This window comes from Malus domestica, chromosome 10 (assembly GCF_042453785.1).
Source record: "Malus domestica chromosome 10, GDT2T_hap1".
NCBI lineage: Eukaryota > Viridiplantae > Streptophyta > Magnoliopsida > Rosales > Rosaceae > Malus > Malus domestica.
The window spans coordinates 34,250,096-34,270,544 of record NC_091670.1 but is presented as its reverse complement, the minus strand read 5'-3'; the positions used below and the strand labels follow the sequence as shown (position 1 = coordinate 34,270,544).

Genomic DNA, 20,449 nt, shown 5'->3' with positions numbered 1-20,449 from the left:
ACCCACTGTCTACTTTTTCTTTCATAATCAGGAGAGATTTTTCAGTGTGTTCAGAACATGGACAGTTTTTTTATTTTTATCAGTATACCATATGTTATTATACAAGTGAAGGGAAGTTTTTTTTTTAAAAAAAAAAAAACCCTAACGATAGCTATTGTATTATTCAGGGGAGTTTTAACGAAACATTTTTGGTACTGTTCACTTTTAACCAAACGATAGCAACATTCTGTGTTATAATATTGCATTGGACATGCTAGAAATGTCACAAAATCCAACCTAAAAAGATAAGAAAACACCAAAAACAAAAAATTGGATGGAGCGTTGACTCGAAAAATGGCATTGAAGGTGGAGCAAACAGAATTCAAAGGCTAGTGTGTTAATATGGTAATCTAATCAATGCAATTGTTAATATGCTACAACCAAAAATTTATAACCATCGACTCAAATGGATCACCCTTACAATAAATATCGTGCTATAGGAGATGAACATGTACATATAAAACACATCACCCCCTCTTCGTTGGTCGATGTGAGATGTTACACGAATTGAGTGTTTTGGATTACCCCTTATTTTTCAAATTACTTACTTTTAATCTCGGTTTCTAAATCGAAACAAATCTAATTGTTCTTTTTTATGAATATAGGTAAAAAAATAAGACAGATAATTGGGCGTAACCACTCTCGAAAAGAAAAAAGAAACAACCATATGGCCCTACATTCCCAACGGACTAAAAAGTAAAAACCAACGTCTCTCTCTCTTATTCAATCCCTATTTTTTCACACCAAATTTTCTCATTGTTTTAGCAGTGCAATTATGTCCTCCTCTGTTTCCATCCTCTGTTTTTTCCTGGAATCTCATGATTTGATACCCTAACCTTCAAATTTTGGCAATCCAAGACAAACCCACATAAAAATATACACAGAAAATCTCAAATTTTTGAACTTTTAACTGTTTTTTTGTTAGGTTTTTGTACAGCAAAAGGCCAACTCTGTTTGCTGTGTCTGTGCATTGGTGGTGGTTACAAAAAAGCGTGTCTAAAAATAGGCAAAAATTGCAAACAAGAATGAGGTATTATACGAGCGGATGACAAATTGTTTTGTTCCTAAGAAAGCTCCTCTGCTTTTGTGTAAAATTAGCGGCCTGTTTCTCTCCTCTCTCAGACTCTTTGGGATCATCCATTTTCTTCCTCTCTTCACATACAAGATTTTTCTTGTGAGGTTGGATTCTTTGTTTTCAATCCCCCCACCAGTCGAATTTTCGATATGTGTTCTTTAATTTCTTCCTTTTGGTTTGGATTTCAGGCTGCTCTGAAAATTCTGTAGTTTTATGTAATTACAGTAATTGCTTCAGACCATTTGAATTCTGAGATGGCATCATCACAAGTTGAAATGGCGTCTTCTGCGCCTTTCGGGTGCGTGTTGAGGGATCACAACCGGCGAGACAGGTGCCGAGAGAGAAATGCCAGGGCCACGCAGGCCGCTTTTCAGAAGAATTTGAATAGCTTGGTGAGGAATCACCTCACCACCTGCATTTCTGTCTCTTCAATATCTGCCTCCAGTGACAAGGAAAGCAACAACTCCAAAGACCGAGACATTGAAAATGTCGAAAGAGATGGTGGTTGTTCGACAATGAGCCCGAGGCAGTCTCGGGTTCTTGATCGACAGGCTGCGAGACGAGGAGGGAAAGAAGGAATGGCAATGGTTGAGAGGCAGAGCCAAGAGGCAGAGCTCATGTCAGTGCCTAACTCCGAACCTTCATCATCGAGGACATCGACATCTTTGAAGGAGACTCTTTTCAGAACGGATAGCTTGGCGAGAATTTACAATCTGGGAGTTGGAGCTTCCTCGCTGGTTCAAATATGGGAGAAGAGGCTGAACCAATCAAACAGTTTCAAGATGAGTTCCAATGGCAGCGCAGAGACAAGCAGGTCTAACTCTGGATTCAGCTGCAATGAGAATGAGAACATATTCAATGCTTCCAATGAATCCAGTGCTTCCAATGAGTCCACTGGTTCAAATGCACCAGTTTTCGAGAAACAATCATCGAGAGGGTCTGAAGCAGGGGACTCGGTTTGTGTTGATGAGAGGTATGACACCGGCCCGGTTGCTGAGGATTCATTTGAGGACACACATTCTGAGGAAAGCACCACAAGTGATGCCCTGAGTAATTTAGATGCAAGGGAAAGAGAAAGAGAAAGGGAGAAGGTTCGTGTTGCGGATATCATTAAAAGGTTGAAAATGACAGCACAGTGTCCATTATCTTCTAGTGATGACAATGATCAGCAGTCTTGTACCAATGCATCTCCGTCTAGAGAGCGCGATCATGAGAGGCTTTTCGGGTCTGATCAGACAGAGCAGCTGCACAAAGGGTTCTCTCAGGTTATAAGTTCACCGAGGATGATCAGAGGCAGGCAGGCTTTTGCTGATTTGCTTATGCACCTGGAGCGCGACCGACATAGGGAGCTTGACGCGCTTGTAGACCGCAGAGCAGTTTCAAGATTTTCACACAAAGGGCGAATTCAGGTGCGTTAATTATTCATTCATTTTTTAACTCAAGTTTTCTTAAACAAGCTTAGTTCTTAGTTTACACTGAATTATATTTAACCCTTTTCTTCCTTCTTTTCAAATTGCAAAGCAATTACATATTTACTTAGCATATTATGCTTGTTTGCAGTCAATGCTTCGGCTTAAACTGCTACAACGCCGCATGGCAGTGGCAGTAGGTCAAGATGTACCGCGCCGGAAACCAGCAACATCTAAAGTGAACAAACTTCCACAAGGGTCTGCCATCATGCATCTCAGGTACAGTGATCATTGAAACATGCCAAGATACAAGCTAGTTCTGATGCTAAATTTGCACTTTGCTCTCTGAAGTCTGAATGCAAGTTTTCTAATTAGTTTAAACCTTAAATAAAGTGAAGTTAGTTAAAGAAAAAGAACTTAATAATTGCACAGAATTGGAAAGAAATAAAATCTTTCAACTGTCATCACTTGTTCCTGAATAATATGAGGGTTTGTTTGGTGCTTCAGATTGTTTGATTGGATTACCATGAATACAGTGAGTTATCCAATCCAATCCTAGACACCAATCGAATCGTTAATGTACTGTGTGTGATTGGAAAAACGAAGTAACATTTAGATCATTTAATTTCAGGGAGAGATTTAGCACTGGTGTGGAGCAGGCCTCAACAGATCAGAGTGATGCAGCTATTCCAAAAAGCCCTCAAAAGGAGGTTGTAAAGAACACCAGTGTACTATCAAAAAGCTCCTCCACTCCCAATAAGCCTAGCAAAAACACTCTTAATCGTGACGTTGATAGAGTTGAGCAGAAGAATGCAACCGGGATGCAGACCTCATTGCCGCATGCTAGCGAAGATCTTCGTGAAGAAGTAGGCATGAGTTCAAAAGTCACCTGTCAAGAAACAAGTTCAGTGGCTACAAACACCTCAACGCAAGCTAGTAACGGTCTTCATGAGGAAGGTAGCCCAAGCTCAAAAGTCACCTCGGAAGGAACAAGTTCAGTGGCTACAAACAATTTTCCAAATGCTAGTGAAGATCTTCGTGATGAAGCCAGCCCGAGTTTGAAAGTCGCCTATCAAGGATCGAGTCCAATGGCTAGGAACACCACAACTCATGCTAGCGAAGGTCTTCATGAAGAAGCCAACCCGAGTTTAAAAGTCACCTTGCAGAGAACAAGTCTAATGGCTAGGAGTACCTCCCCTCATGGTAGTGAAGATCTTTGTGAAGAAGCGAGCCCGAGTTCAGAAGTCACCTTGCAAGGAACAAGTCCAATGGCTAGAAACACCTCACCTCATGTTAGTGAAGACCTTCACGAAGAAGTCAGCCCGCGCTCAGAAGTCACTTTGCAAGGAACAAGTTCAGAGGCCAGAAACAACTTACCTCATGCTAGTGAACATCCTCATGAAGAAGCTAGCCCTAGTTCAGAAATTATCTGGCAAGGAACAAGTTCAGAGGCCAGAAACAACTTGCCTCATGTTAGTGAAGATCTTCATGAAGAAGTTAGCCTGAGTTCAGAAGTTATCTGGCAAGGAACAAGTTCGAAGGCTAGAAACCTTGATGCGCAAGAAAATGCAGATGCAACCACATCCTTGGTTGGTTGGGGTGAGAATGAGATAGAAGAACAACTAGAGGATGATTACCAGTACTATGGAGATTATACTTATGACTGGATCAATGAGATTTCTCGCCCACGTAGCTACTGGGAAAACCTGAGAAAGGCATGGTACCAAGAGATGCTGAACTCCAACTCAGGCAAAGGGGAGATACGCCAACTTATCGAAAGGTACACCAGCATTGCTTCAACTTTTCGTGTTTTGGTTTAGTTGTAAGCTTCTGTAATAGTACAACCATATTTTTATGTTTTACTCATCTGAATTTCACATTGATCTATGCAGAAGAACAGTATCAAATTGTCTTGCAAGTGATTTCCGAGACAGAATAGACAGACTGATGGAATCTCGCTTAGAAATACAAGCGCAACCAGATGGCAGTCAAGAAGGAGAAGACGATGATATCAGCCACGATAGGATGAATCAATTGATGACTTTCTTACAAAAGCATCACCAAAAACAACAACAACAATTGCTGCCAGCATGCAGTCAAGAAGAAAAACAACAAGTGCAAGAACAAGAACACCAAGAAGAAGATCAGAACATGACAGAAGAAGATGATGATGACAATGATGATGAAGGAGGAGAAGAAAGAAGTCTAATTAGCGCTCAATATCAAGAAGCAAGTGATGATTTTTACCAATGCACATCATTGCAGCCATCGCCATCTCACATGACAGCATGGAGCTATCAAGATATAGAAGTGGGGGATGATGCTAATCGAGCTGCTTCTACATCTCCACCCCGACATTTGCCATCTCATTCTTACTATTCAAATAGTCACCAAGGTTCACCATCACCACCTCCATCATACCATCAAAATCACCATCACTTCTCTTCCCCTGTAAGTCATCCTTCAATTGTGAGTTTAACTTTTTCTCCTCGACAGTTGCGTCAACTTTGAGTTCATAATTTATTGGCCAGTAAAGAATCTAAGATAACACTTCTGAACTTGCAGGAAATGGAATTCATATATGACATGAGAGGGCAGATGGAGCAACTCTATCGTGAGATGTCGGAGCTACGAAAAGTAATTAAGAGCTGTGTAGACATGCAAATGGTAATGCAACAATCCATGAAGCAGGAAGTTCATTCAGGTTCGTGTTGTACTACTCATTCGTTTGTCTTAATTTAGGGCCTCGGTCAATTTAAAATGAATACCATAATTTGCACAAATGTATCAACTGAAAAAAGTCTTTAAAAAACATCCTTGCTCTTGTTAATTTGGTTTTTTTAGAACAGTTTTAAATACTCTTTCAAAGCAAAAATAGCGAGAATCAAAGTCTGAGTGTCTGCATTACTCCTTATTTTCGATCAGTTTCTTGACAGCACACTATTCTGTATGTTACAGGTCAAGAGGAGAGGAAAAGGTCTGCAAATGGATTACCAAAGAAAGGAAATTGTTGCATTTGCCATGAAGTGAAAGTCGACTCACTTTTGTACAGGTAACTTGTTATCCAACTAAGGCTTCTCATGTGAGTATAGATCTTTTCATTTCAATTTTTTGTTGGCTATAGTACTCATCTTGTGAGATGCCATTTCTGAAATTTACAGGTGTGGACACATGTGCACCTGTCTCAAGTGTGCTCATGAGTTGCAATGGAATAGTGGAAAATGTCCAATCTGTCGAGCTCCAATTGTGGATGTCGTGAAGGCACAGATGGATTACTAGACTCTACCAGCACCTGGTGAACGAGTTCTTGCTTCAGAGGACCGTCTTTCTTTCGAAAAACTCAACATAGTGAAGCATACAACATTGGAAGAGGAAGCTAATTTTGTTCATCTTTGCCTATTTACTTATCTGCTTTTTTTTTACATGTCAAAAGTCATCATGGGACATCATACATGGTTTCTCTTTTCCCACATATACTCTTGTGTGTATGTTTTTTTAGGAGAGACCCACAACTAACAAGCTCTACTATTTGTTCTTCATCTTGCTATATACAATTTGAGAAAATGTGCCGAATTTGTATTGTCATTCACCCATGTTAAAACATGTGAATCAGTATTACAATATGACGGCATGACTATTGCATCCAAATATTTCCGTAGTTGCAAGAGGTGATGTTGCTTAAAGGGTAAGAAACCAGAAGTAAAGCTGTGGGAGAGCAGTTCTCTTAGTCATAATGTATTTCAAATTAGTGTCAGTAAAAGCAGGTAATCCCTTTTTTTCAGCCAAAGACAAGAGTTGGTGTAATTTTACTGTTCTAGTGCAGGATTGTGATGTGAAGGGTTGTTTAACAAGTTTGCAGAAACAAACAGAATATCAGAATTATTGGATCTTGTTGGGGGACTTTCCTGTACATAGCAATAAAAGAATATATATGCATATATATATATATATATATATATATATATATATATTGCCCCCACAAAAAGAACCTGCAACTGTGAAAAATAAATAAAAAAAAACCCCTTAAAATATTGCCCCCACACGCTTAGTTTTATTTTTAGTGTTGTTTCTGTCCTTTTATACAACAGATGTGTGACTGTAAAACCATTAGAACAATCGAACTGCAGACTTGGATTTCTTTGTACGATCATTGTGAACTCAAGTTTGAATCCCTTTTTATGCTATCTTACTATTCACAATTCATAATTCAATTGTAATTAATTTTTCATGTATTGTTCTTGTCTAATTAAACAGAATGCAGTGGCCCCTGGGAGATACCAGCAACCCAGCAACAACCTTGACAACTAAGGCCATCTCCAACTGATCCGGTCAGAGGGTCATAAGTCGAAAATAGCCCGAAATAACACGAAAACCGTCTCCAACCGAAAGCTAGGCCAAATGGCTCATGGGCCCTACCGGGCCAACTAGCTAGCCCAAACCAGCCGGTCCAGCATTTTGAATCCCAACGACTACTTGCTGACGTCAGCTAGTCGTTAAATTTGATTTTTTTTTTAAATTAAAAAAAAATAAAAATTCTATTTTTTTCCTATAACTACCCAAGTCATTAAACAACATTAAATAACATTAAACAATATTAAACAACATTAAACAACATTTAGTAACATTAAACAATATTAAAAAAAAACATTTAACAACATGAAACTCAAATAACATTAAAAAAAAGATTCTTTATCGACAAGAAATCTGTAAAGTTACTCACACATAGAAACGTGGCACTCGAAATTCAAGACGTAAAATTATTGAGATTCCAACTCGAAAAATTATTGACATTCCATCTCAAAAAATTATTAAGGTAATTTAATTTAAGTAACCATATTAATCAATTAAAATAATAAATTATATTTAGTCCTATGACTCCTTGACCTCTTGGTTGGAGATAACTTTTTATTACAGAACTATATTTGACCTATGGCCCTCCAACCCTCCTTCAGTTGAAGCATGGGAACTGGAATGGACACAAGGACAAGGGCAACTAAAGCCCTTTCCTTTCAGTCGTTATTAAGAGTGCCTCCTAACAACTCATCACTTAGGCCAGCCGTACATTATCATTATTTTTTCTTAGTTATTATTTTCTTTTCTTGTCCAACCTTTTATTCCCTCCTATTTAGGCTCCAAAAATATCATGTATGCCTTGAATTTAAGCCATCACCCAAATATCGTTTGACCCCCAAAATTTCTTTACATCCGGACGGGCATGCTATAGTCGTAACCAAGAGTGATCAAGTGACGATGATCTAGCGGCATAATCGTTAAATATTATGCTAGGGACATTCACTCAAGCCACGTTGAGGGTTGTTAGCTGTTGATGCATTGTGAGCTCTCTTTTTCACATAGGTTAATGTACACACGTATAAATAACTAACAATCACTCACATGTACTGTTAACTATTGTGCTTGGCATCTCTTATTTTTACTAGGTGCAATACCAGAACAGGTTTAAAAGAATATCATATATGGTTTTGTAATTACTAGGTTTGGCTAGTATTCACATGCATGTTGAGCCAAATATGGTATAGTTATAGCTCTCTTTCCCTCCGAGCAAGTTAAAGGTGTCCCAAATACCTTTGAGGATATACACTACTACATACCCCACACGTACACAGGTCTAGAGGCAAGTTATGTGTGTGTAGGGTTTAGGGTTTTAGGATTCAGAGACACGTTGTTGTGGTGTCCACGTATTTCAACGATTTGAACCATCTATTTTTAAGTCTTCTTTAAAAGAGCATGTTTACCAAAACTCACTCAAATCTAAAATCATATGACAGTTGGATTAGATTTAGTGTTTCTTTATAGAATCATATTCGTTTATTTTCTTCATCACAAATGAATGTCTTAATAGTTTTGGATTTGTCTAGTTCTTTGCAATGATAATCTATGAATGATGTACTAAAATATAGACGGTTTGAATTGTTGAAATACATTACAAAGTGACTTACAAAATAAGTGTCAAAATGTATGTAAAAAAGATGTCCCCGGATTTTAATCCTGTATGTATATATGTGTGTGTAAATTATTATTAGTCCAATCCAATCATAGATGGGGTTACCTTGTGCAATGTCCTCGTGACCACATGTCTCTAAACCTTAACTATTTGATAGGGTAAGTCTGTAAGACAACTTCAGCATTTGATTTTTGGTACAAACAATAATGCATGCATTTTTTTTCTTTCTCAAAGACAACAAGGAACATCCCATCACATTATCATGATCAAATTGTATTTGAAAATTCCTGAAAGTATTCTCTGCCATTCTCAAAAATAGAAGAAATCCAACTATTGCTACGAAGGACAATAAAATGACCCGACGTTTGTAATGGTTTGTTTGCTTTATCTCGCTTTCCTAAATTATTGCCTTACAATTTGCCAGTCACCCTTATGACAACACTGCATTTTATCATGTCCAAAACCAACCTTTTGTCTTGACAAATTTGTGTTTCTTTGATCATGTGGAAATAGCTATTAAGAGTCTTTTTATGCATGTAATCTACTATTGAGAAAAGACCGGTTTATACTACGTAATGTAGATTGGTATCTGATACCATTGGATACGAAAGATAGTAATTAGAGAGGAAGATAAAATAACGACGTATTGACAATGTTGCTTTCTATCTTAATTAATAGGCCAAAGAGGTGACTCAAGGCAACTTTACAACACTGTCTGTTGGCCTAAATTTTCTCAACTGACAAATCTCTATCATTAGAGGTACTAATACACATGGCTTGTTATCTTGTGATTTCGATTGAAGAATTTATACGAATTTGGATGTTATCCACAGAAGGAACATGTGAACCTACAAGAGGAGCTGCATTACCCAAAATAAAGTTAACCCTAGGAGATACCCTAGTTTCTAAGGCCAATCCCAACAAACATTTTTTGGATGTTGCGTATGTGTCGTCGATCGTAGTTGCATAGCAACGTTGGTAACTTTTCTTTATTGGCCAGAGAAAAGAACAGAAAAACAAAACAAAAGAACTCTAATAATGTTAGGAATAATCTTCTTAGGCTTAATTTGGATTGAGAAATTTGAAATAAAGGATTTGGTTTCGACACCAAGACTCGGTATATTTGCGAAACTAGAAAACATCGAATGGAATGTATTTGAAATAACTTAGACGAAATGGATTTTAAATAACTATATGCAAGGAATCATTTGAAATCCATTTGTTTCCTTCTCATTTAAATCTTGACATGTAAGAATTGTGATAATCTAAACAAAAGTTTTCAGTTCTATAATCGCTCCATCGAAGCCGGAAAATATAGTTTCATTGATTCATCTATGGTGTGACACCTCTCCTACTTTTATTAATATTATAAGGTTGCTGCTTCTCCAAAATTCTTTACATGTCACTCAATAGTTTTCACTTTGAAAAATTCTCCAAAATTCTTTAAATTATAAGCGGTGGATTGACAGAAGAGACATTGATGGGGTATGTGGTTTAAGGTTCAAACTACAAGGCCCACAGATTCAACTGCACATGACATATTAAAGCTTCTTCAAAGTGACCATACGCATACTACTATTTAGTCATGTTTCCATCCAATTTTTTAATTAGACACAATTGATAGTTACTAAACTATTTCATGGCCATTTATCCTGCCCAACTGGAGCAGGACCTACTAGCTTAACTACTTAACTACAAACATAATTTACTGTTTCAATCACTCAGATTTTGAATAAGTGCTGGGATTCTAATATATTTTGTTGATATAAGGGAGGCATGTAATTCACATGGTTAAGAGAATTTAACTTGTATCCATGATTGTTCGAATTCTTATTCTTTAATCAGTTGCATCAAAAGACAAAAAAAAATTCTAATTTATCGAAAGAAATGCTTTTAGTGATGAGGGGTGCACTTCAACATGTAATAAACTTTAATCTCTTTTAGTTCCAAGAACTCGAACTAAAATCTGAGTCCTACTTTTTGGTCTTGCTTGTATAAAAAAATATAATAAAATGCCTTCAAAACCTATGATTATTTTGATACAAGCAATATTGAGGAAAAAGATATGAGGAAATCTGAAGTACAGAAGTAAACACTTAACCAATTAAACAACAAGCTTCTTGCTTCGACCTACCACATTTAATCTCTTTTAGTTACCGCTGATATTTTAGTAAAGCTAGGCATTGGTTGAAGTGTGATTAGCATATCATAATCTTGACAATCTTTTGCGCCAGCTCAAAAGAGAGACAATGATTGGTTACTCTCATGTACCCCACTCTCCAGCTTGGGATTGAGGACGCATGGAGTCTGAGCAGTAAAGGCACAAAGGTGCGGGGAAGAAAATAAAAAGAGGGTCCCTGAGAAGGCTGGCATTGGCACCACAATCCCCATCCTCTCCCCGCGCACCCCTTCTTTTGCCTCACCAAAATTACAATTATAATCCTTCACTTCGTTAGGAGGTTGTCACTTTCACCCTCACAATAGGGTTACTTAGGGTATAACTTATGGCATACCCTAACCCACCCATGTTACAACTTAGCCAAAACCTGCCCATTGTCCCCACTTTTTTCTATAAAATCCTCCCCACTCCATTTCATCCCCTAAACCCTACTTAACCTCTTCACCTTCATCATCATCAAACCCTCTCCTTCAACTTTAATCTTCCTAAGATCATAAAAAATGTGTTCCTCGAAACCGAAATTGCAACGAAGTGTTAGTGTCTCTGCAATGTCCGCGAAACTGATCAACCAGCGTCCAGTTCTCCAGCCAACCGGCAACCAATTTCCAAGCTTGGAACAAAAAAAGTCTCCTAAGAAAAGCTCCCAAGAAACTAATGTTCCAACTCCTCTTCCTTCACCAGTTCCAACTACTAAAACTAAGGCCTCACTTTCTCCTCCTATCTCTCCCAAGTTGCCTTCACCTCGACAGCCTGCGTTTAAGCGAGGTAAGGATCCCAATCAGCTGAATTCTAGTGCTGAGAAGGTTGTAATGACGCCTCGTTGTGCAACCAAATCCACAAATTTTTTGAAAAAATCGAAGAAATCTAGTGGCGTTGCACCTTCTGCTGAAAGTGTGTTGAAGAATATATCGTCTTTGATAGTAGAGGCACCAGGAAGCATAGCAACTGCAAGGAGGGAGCAAGTAGCAACAATGCAAGAACAGCGAAAGATGCGAATTGCACATTACGGAAGAATAAAGTCTGCCAAGTATGAAGGGAAAGTTGTTCCTCTTGATTCTTCACAACCGAATGATTTCAGTCAAGAGAAAAGGCGATGCAGTTTCATCACCCCTAATTCAGGTATAAAATTTAGCAGAAGTACTAACTTTAAATTTCTATAGACAAATTGTTGAAGTTATCAAGTTAATAAAAAAGTTGAAAAAATGTGTTTGCTTGCAGACCCAATATATGTTGCTTACCATGATGAAGAATGGGGAGTTCCCGTCCATGATGACAAGTAAGTCTCTCTCTCTCTCATCCCAACTGTCTCTCGCAGACACACATACATGTTTGAAGCTACGGAAAATATGTACAAATAGAACCGGTTCTAATATTTTAATTAAAAATATGATTGAATCCCCAATTATTTTATTTTATTTTATTAAAACTTGTAAGCTTATCTATTTGGACACATTTCCCTTGGAGCTAAATAGCTAACTTTGCTTGCTCACATTTACAGTATGTTGCTTGAATTGCTACTGTTAACTGGTGCTCAAGTGGGATCAGATTGGACTTCAGTCCTGAGGAGAAGGGAAACATTGAGGTGTGTGTGATTCCAAAATTTCGTTACTCTTCTTAGGTTCTCTATATGTATGTTATAATGGTTCCACTAATAATAGCTTTGAGACATTTTATGATAAAACCTGCACCTTTTGGGCGCACTGGAATGTATTTTTGAAGTCTTAAACAACAGCTACTTCGTAATCTTAACTAATCTAAGTGTTTCCTTATGCAGGGAGGCTTTTTCAGGGTTTGATGCAGATGTTGTGGCTAAATTTAGTGAAAAGAAGATAATATTGTGTTCTGATTCTGGCATAGATATAAGCCTTGTTCGAGGAGCTGTTGACAACGCTAAGAGAATTCTTGAGGTACTATGAGATACAACTGGATCATAATCCCCATCAAACATTTGATACATCTTTCACATTTACTAGTCAAGAAGTGATTTCTGCACTTTTTCACCCTTTGTGCTCGACTCTCTTTCTTTCTAACCATTTGATAAAGGGAGTGCAAACAGTGAAAATAAGAGTGTGGAAATCATTTCCTTTACTGGTCTTGACATAAAGTAAAAAAAAAACGTAATAAAGTGATTTTGATGTGAATATGATGTCTTAGTTTAAACTAACTTTACAGATAAAGAGGGAAGTGGGATCATTTGACAAGTACTTGTGGGGATTTGTGAATCACAAACCAATATCTACCCAATACAAGTCATGCCACAAGATACCTGTGAAGAACTCCAAGTCAGAGGCCATCAGCAAAGACATGGTTAGAAGGGGTTTTAGGCACGTCGGTCCCACTGTGATTCACTCCTTCATGCAAGCAGCTGGCCTCACTAACGACCACTTGATCACCTGCCCAAGGCACCTCCACTGCATCCCTTCACCATCATCACCCATGATTTGATCACAACAGTTCTGATGGAACACACATGTTTGCTTAGATGGCATAGAATAGCTAGGAATATCCAAATTATAGCATAATAAGCTTATTCTCTAACTCTAGATGTTTGGTTTGTAGTTTGTAATATAGTTGTTGTTTGTCTTTAAGCAAGGTAGAAATTCTCTGTGCATGATGTCTGTTCTTTTCTAAAGGACGGATTTTGCATCAATAATGTAATTTGCAACTTATGGAAGACAATCTTATCTATCAATGTTATCGACATCTTATCAAAAGTTGTCTGGTCCTTAAATTCATATCCAGAGAAGTACTTTTAGTGGGAGCCTAAGAGGGCTTGGGAGATGAAATAGGGACCTATTGTGGAAGACAAGCAGCATGTGCTGGTGGGCAAGGGTAATGGCAAGTGTATGGGTATGGGATGAAATAGCTTTCAGTGGTTGTGGATGACCACCACCACCAACATCACCACCTCTATTATTTGTTTTGCTTTTAACAAGATTGTGAAGAATAATCAGTACAGGTAGGACTGTTCGGGCCAGCCCTTCCAAAGCCATGGACCATGATTTATCCGTCTATCTAATCCTCTTTCCACTTGAAGTGGATGAGTAGTGTCAGTTCTTCGCTCAGAGATATAAAAGCTGCCTTTATGCACAAGGAGAAACACAAGTCCTTAATTCTATATTTTTCGTTTTTTTTTGTTTTTTCCCTTTGCTTCTAGATTCTGACCTTTTTGGGATATTTGTATCATAAATTAATATAAAGTCTGGGTTTATGTTTGTTTTCACGAAATTAAGGTTTTGACTTGATATTCATAATCTAATTTAAAGGGAGTGCTACCAATCTTCTTATCCGGATCTACCGGCTTTGTCTTAGTGGCTCTCATTTTCATCGTGTAATATTCTTTGTTGATCAGTATTGTCTAATTTTTAGGTCACTCTTCACATATCAACTATCTAAATAATCAACAAATTAGTCGCTTAGTATTACGGTCTAGTGATATTCCCTTTCACTGGTAAGTGAGAGGTCTTAGGTTCGATTTTCACTGCCACAACCCAGTCCGCATAGTAAGATATTGTCCGTTTTGGGCCACATCCTCATGGATTTGTTCTTGGGCTTCCACCCAAAACGCATCTTACTATAGGGAGGTGTGCATGTACATATAAGGCACATCACCTCCTCTCCCCCGGGTGATGTGTGATCTTACAATCCACCTCCCTTAGGGGCCCAACATCCTCGTCGACACACTTCCGACCGGGGAGTGACTTTGATACCAAATTGTCACATCTCAGTCCGCATAGTAAGATATTGTCCGCTTTGGGCCACGCCCTCATGGATTTGTTCTTGGGCTTCTATCCAAAACTCGTCTTACTATAGGGAGGTGGGCATGTACATATAATGCACATCACTTCCTCTCCCCCGGGCGATGTGGACTCTTACACTCACCCCCTCCCTTTAGTGTAGATAATATCGATTGTTCAAAAAATAATCAACAAATTAAAAATTATTTGATCATTCAATAACACTGATAAAATTTCAATGTTTAAGTGATAACATGATTCATTTATTAAGTAAATATCTGTAAAAGGACTAAACGACTTTGAATTTAATTAATTTTATTGCACATATGATCTTTAAATAATGACTAAGTAAATAAACGAATAAGATCATTGTACTACATTACAATATGAGAATATTACTAGCATTCCTCTTAATCTAAACAATGTAGGGGAGGATTCACATTCAAAGTATTCACACTAAGGACTGAAAAATATTAAAGAACGTAGCTCGAAGCACAATAGTTTCTTAGTTTTTAGGGTGGGTATTCGGGTCTGGTGTTCACCCGGGTGAAGAAATGGTGTAGTGGTGCGATCCACAATAGGTAAGGTTTGGACGACTCAGATCGTTAAACAATTTATAAATTCAGGAACTCAAATTATGAGCCCCCGACCATTTGAGAAAGAAAAAAAAACTAATTAATTCCATACGAATAGTTGAATGGTAATATATATATATATATATATATATATATATATATATATATATATATGATCTAAGCATCTTCTCCATGTGGTGAGTAACATACTTTTCTACTTTTCCTTGTTTCTGTTATGTTTGTGCAAAACATTGCATATGGATGAGGTGTATGATATGATGAGAGTTAATTCATGACCGTAACATTTGCAGGTAAAGTGGCATTCGGTGGACCTAAAGTTTTAGTTGACATTCCCAAAACTCCCACCAACAAAAAAACATAGGATTCCCTGCAGCTTCTAATCAAAACCTTTTCTTTTGCCTCTTATTTTTATTGAAGAATCTGCTTCCCAAATACAAATAGTATCCCTGAAATTACAGAATTTAAATTTAACCTGTTCGCCATCTTTTGATTGTGGTTGTTGGGAATTTGGAATGGATTCCAATTCAAGCCGGATATTGGATGTCAAGTTGGAAATCTGGTACTACACGTGAGGCAAGTTTATGGTCAAATGAATTCCAAATCTTTTTTTTTTTTTTACTCTAAAATACAAGACAAATACACATCTAAATGCATCGTTACTAAACTGCATCCATCGATTTAATTTCTTCTATAAATTATCATCCATGACAACTGAACTCATAATTTCCTATAATAAAGTCACGACTGCATGTCACTAAACCAGGTACTCTTGTACATTTGCATACATCTATTTCAAACATGATTTTTTTTTTTTTTGAAACGTTTCAAACATGATGTTGTAATGAACCCATGGTGATTTTGTTTCCTGATGCAAATTACAAAATATTCCCAAGTGATTCTGTTGACACTAAAAATTACCAAGTTTACATGACATGCTTGTTGTGCAACTAAAGAGCTAAGTACGTCCTTCTGGTGAATGCGGGCGTGGCGTGCCAACCCACGACCGAGCTCGGTCAGGCAAGTAGAATATATGTGATGGTGGTGTCGAATGCACTCTGACACTTTTATTTTTTTGTCAACCAATAAATTTTGTTAAATTAGATGTCAGATTAGTCACCGATGGGATATGAACTCACACCGTCATGCAAAAGCTCAACTCCTTTCCACCATTATGGTAATGGACCACTTGCCACTGCTGACTTCTGTACTCAAGCGATCACGGCTGAGGAATGCGTCTCGACCTGGGGTTTTAGAACATGAAGACAAGATTGCTTAAATCACTACATTGTTCAGGATCTCTTACACTAGGTTCAGCTGCCTCGACTATATTCGTGAGAATATAGGTGCGCTGAATCCGTATCAAGCTGCAAGGACACAGGTACTCATCAATTATAGGTCTCATTATTAGATGTTGCTGCTGGGATTTCCAAGTCCAATTCAAACAAGGTGCTGTTTGTATTGAGCCCCTTTTCGATCACCCGAACAGCCCTTTAGCCGTTGAAGAAGAAGACGACTCAGAAGACCAAGCATCTCCAACAACGCCCTACCAGAAAACGTCGTATAACATAAGATGTTGATCAACCCCCACCACTGATCACCAACATTGCTTTCCCTGCTTGCACCATTTCTCACAAAGATCGCAATCACTGGTATCGACAAATGCCACCAGCCGCAGATTGCAATCACTGGTGTCCCTTTTGTCGATACCCAATGCCGCCAGCCGCAGCCGGTGTTGAATAACAGGGGCCGGCCAGCGGAGCACAACTTCAGATGAATAAACAGTAAACATAAACCGATGTAACATTCTTAACTAGGGTGGCTAAGAAACTAGAAACAACCAAGTGACCAAGCAAAATTACTTCAAAATAACATAAGCATAAAGCCGGTGCAACAACTAAAGTTATTTGTATCCAGATGTGAAAGGGTGAAAGAAATAAACAAGACAAAATTTGCAGCATAACATCCAAAGTAATTAGGTATCCACTACAAAAACATAGGTGAAAATCGTCAAATAATTTTAAAGCTTGTTTTCAACGCGACAATTTAAGCCGTGGCTGTGGCTTGTGCTGCCGCTCTCTTCTTGGCCTCTTCAATAATGGTAAGCTTAATACCCTTACCCTTGGGAAGGCTTATCCATGGCTTAGTCCCCTTGCCAATTGTGAACACATTGCCCAACCGAGTTGCAAACTCATGACCACTGGCATCCTGGACATGGATTGTCTCGAAGCTGCCCTTATGCTTCTCCCTGTTCTTGATTACTCCAACACGGCCCCTGTTCCTTCCTCCAGTCACCATGACCACATTGCCAACATCAAACTTGATGAAGTCAGTGATCTTGTTGGTCTCCAAGTCCAGCTTAATGGTGTCATTTGCCTTGATGAGAGGGTCTGGGTAACGGATTGTACGGCCATCGTAGGTGTTTATGTATGGAATGCCCTTCTGTCCAAACTGCACAGATCGGACTTTACAGAGCTTGAACTACAGGAGATCAAGAATATCAAAACATTAATACATCAATTCCATAACTTGCAAACGCTGAAAACAAGTAATTATGTTATCCCATAAAAGCATAACTTTTGATATATTTTTACGACGTTTCTATATACAAACTTGAAATGACAATTAAAGAGACAAACTTATCCACATGGACAATAGATCTGCAGCCAGTGAACCTTGAATGGTTCCATATATTTTCATCAAGAAAAAAATATAAAGCAGGGCAAGTGGTATTCTTAACATGTCTGCTTAGTTTGATCAATTCTATCAAGTACACGGTGTTTAGGTGCTGAGTTATCTTGTACAGACGATCATAATAGTTCATTCATATATAAAGACTATCAACTCAGAAAAGCATGTTACTTTAACAAAGAAAACCACCATGAGACAAATGCAAGAGGAATGAAGAAAATAACCTTTGCTTCTTCATCCCTGATTGAATGGAGACGGAACCGACCCTTGGTGTCATAAAGAAGACGGAAGTTCTCATTTGTCTTGGGGATTGAAACAACATCTGAAAACGTAAAGCACAATACTCATAAATTTTCCTTTTCACAAGTCATAGGTAAATTCTGAACCCTAAGTAAAGATGAAAAAAGAATGAAAAAAAAAACACAACTAAACACACAAATAGATCCCAAATTACAAGCAAGAAAGTTTCCTATGCCAGGACACACATTGGTCACTCTCCACCAATTAAAATGTCCAACCAACGTACAAAATACTTCCTATGATGGTAGAAACATTCTCTAATTGATAAAGCACAAACATGTCTTATTATATGGAAAACTGGTCGAAATTAAAAATAGGTTCTCTAAAGCAGCCATCAATTGATAACCAAGTAGCTAGTTGTCCATGAGGATTGTTCAAATTAATTATCATAGAGCTGATATAACAACATGAGTAATGGTTATAAAAAACTGAAGTAGCAATATATCATAGAAAAGAGCGTTGTGCATACCCATGAAACCAGAAGGATATGTCTTATCGGTCCTCACTTTCCCATCAACGAGAACATGTCGTTGCATTAGAATGGAAATGACCTCACGGTATGTCAGAGCATACTTCAACCGATTACGCAATATGATAACCAATGGCAGGCATTCCCTGGATTTGTGAGGTCCAGACGAAGGCTTGGGAGCCTAAACAATAAAATTAAGAAACCAAAAACTGAATTAGTCGATTATCACATAAAATATTAGAGGAACGACAACCATTGCACGATTCAGTTAAAAAAAAACACATGCATAGAGAATATAACTTACAAATGCACCACCGAGTTTGTCGAGCATCCAATGCTTAGGAGCATTGAGCCTCTTCAAATGTTTCTTCAAACCACGAGCCTGTTGCACCCAAAAAATACAAAATTAAAAACAACCCCACTTGAACATTGTAATTATAACGCATAACGATCAAAGAATTAGCAGACATGATGATCCAATAACACAATTTTAGCCATATGAATATCCAATACATTCCACAAAATCCAAAAAATTTAAATTACAAAGAATAAGAAATCACAGATTTTTCACTTCGAATAACCTAATTTAACAATTATCCAGTCACTCTTGGCAAAAACAAACAATTACCCATAAAGTTTTAACTAGAAAAAATCAGCTAAAAACAAGAAGCAGCAGCAGAAATAGGTCCAAAATATTGATTCAATCTATACAAAAATGGAGCTAGATTATACAAGTTCTAAAATCAATGGCGGCAGCAAACATGCAGAAATCAAAGAGAATATGAAGATTCAAAGCAAATTCGTGTGGATTTATCAGAGGAAAATGAAACTACGAACCATGTTGTAAGCTTGATTTCAGGTGAACTCCGCCGACCACCGCCGCCTCTCCTTCACTGCTCCCAAGTCCGAAGTCCGAAGCCGCTCGCTCTCTGTGATCTGTGGAAGTTACAAACTCTCAGTCGCAGCTCTATATACCCCCTCCTGGTTTTTGACGAAACCCTAATGAGCTCCCGCGTCAGGGCTCGACACTGGGCCGACTTTTGGGCTTCAAATCTTTCTACTTATTTTCTTCTTTTGGGTTCGGTTAGAGAAATTTTGCAATGTGTTGAAAAAATACGAACCGGTAGATCAAGTATCGTAACACAAACGGTTGAATTTTTTTTCTTCAAGTATCCAATCACTTGTATTATGATATTTGGTGCAACGAGCCGTATTGGCAGGTCACTAAAAGATTTCTCGTTTAGTTGGGGTTATATTCGTTTTTGAGTTCTTTGTACACTTATTTTTGTCTTTGGATATTAAGAGCATCTCCAACAGTCCCTCAATTGCCCTTGTAATTGGGTTCAACTGCCCTTGGGTTGAACAAAGCAAGTCCAACAGAGTAAAAAAGGGAAGGGCAATTGGGCCAAGGGCTTGTGCCAGTTCAACCGCCCTTGCAAGAATCATATGGGCTTGCGCCCGCTGCATACAGAAATGGACCGAGTGGGGCTCGCGCACGTGCATAGCCCAAAGCCAACTAGCTCCTTGTTCCTCCAAGCGAAGTTATTGGGTTCCCAACGGTCAGTTGATTTGGATCGTTCGGTTTTCCAACAGTAAAAAAAAATTGCAAATTTTTCTATAGCTGCCACATGGCGCAATCTGGGGCATCCAACATAAATAATTTTGAAATTGAATGGTCAGGATTATTCCAACGGTAAAAAATTCATAAAAAGTACCCAAAAAATACCCCATTTTCTATAAATACCCTACTGTTGTCTTCATTCCATGTATTTGAAATATATTATTGAAATTAGACAATCATTTTATTGGCATGGAACAAACTTATAAAGCATAAAAAGATTAAAAAAAAAAATATATATATATATATATGTAAATATTGCCCTTACCTTCCATGTATTTGTTATGCGCCGATGTGAGTTTAATAATTTAATAAGTAATTAAAAAAGTTGTCAAAACATATTTTTCTACAATGGAATTATCTCAAGGCAGAGCTCG

General features: G+C 37.9%; 3 protein-coding genes across 4 annotated transcripts; 2 read left to right on the top strand and 1 right to left on the bottom strand.

The window, feature by feature from the left end:
- The first annotated feature begins 1,008 nt into the window (after positions 1-1,008).
- Positions 1,009-6,108, top strand: LOC103445973 (uncharacterized). 2 transcript variants are annotated; one of them, XM_070806974.1, is made up of 8 exons: positions 1,009-1,218; positions 1,303-2,523; positions 2,675-2,802; positions 3,155-4,303; positions 4,416-4,974; positions 5,089-5,227; positions 5,482-5,575; positions 5,685-6,108. In XM_070806974.1, exons 2-8 carry the CDS (start codon positions 1,369-1,371, stop codon positions 5,800-5,802), a joined length of 3,342 nt encoding a protein of 1,113 aa, XP_070663075.1. In that variant the 5' UTR covers positions 1,009-1,218; positions 1,303-1,368; the 3' UTR covers positions 5,803-6,108. The 2 variants fall into 2 exon arrangements, with proteins under 2 accessions (XP_070663075.1, XP_028965934.1); XM_029110101.2 differs by having other exon boundaries at positions 1,035-1,218; positions 4,416-4,992.
- A 4,724-nt stretch (positions 6,109-10,832) lies between these two features.
- On the top strand, positions 10,833-13,378 carry LOC103445971 (uncharacterized). Its single transcript, XM_008385026.4, has 5 exons — positions 10,833-11,783; positions 11,883-11,940; positions 12,163-12,246; positions 12,439-12,571; positions 12,837-13,378. The coding sequence occupies exons 1-5, from the start codon at positions 11,165-11,167 to the stop codon at positions 13,107-13,109; spliced, it is 1,167 nt and encodes a 388-aa protein (XP_008383248.3). The 5' UTR covers positions 10,833-11,164; the 3' UTR covers positions 13,110-13,378.
- A 3,461-nt stretch (positions 13,379-16,839) lies between these two features.
- On the bottom strand, positions 16,840-19,489 carry LOC103445970 (small ribosomal subunit protein eS4). Its single transcript, XM_008385025.4, has 5 exons — positions 19,292-19,489; positions 18,759-18,836; positions 18,455-18,635; positions 17,910-18,007; positions 16,840-17,475 (listed from the first exon to the last, which is right to left on the bottom strand). The coding sequence occupies exons 1-5, from the start codon at positions 19,292-19,294 to the stop codon at positions 17,041-17,043; spliced, it is 795 nt and encodes a 264-aa protein (XP_008383247.1). The 5' UTR covers positions 19,295-19,489; the 3' UTR covers positions 16,840-17,040.
- Positions 19,490-20,449: the final 960 nt, after the last annotated feature.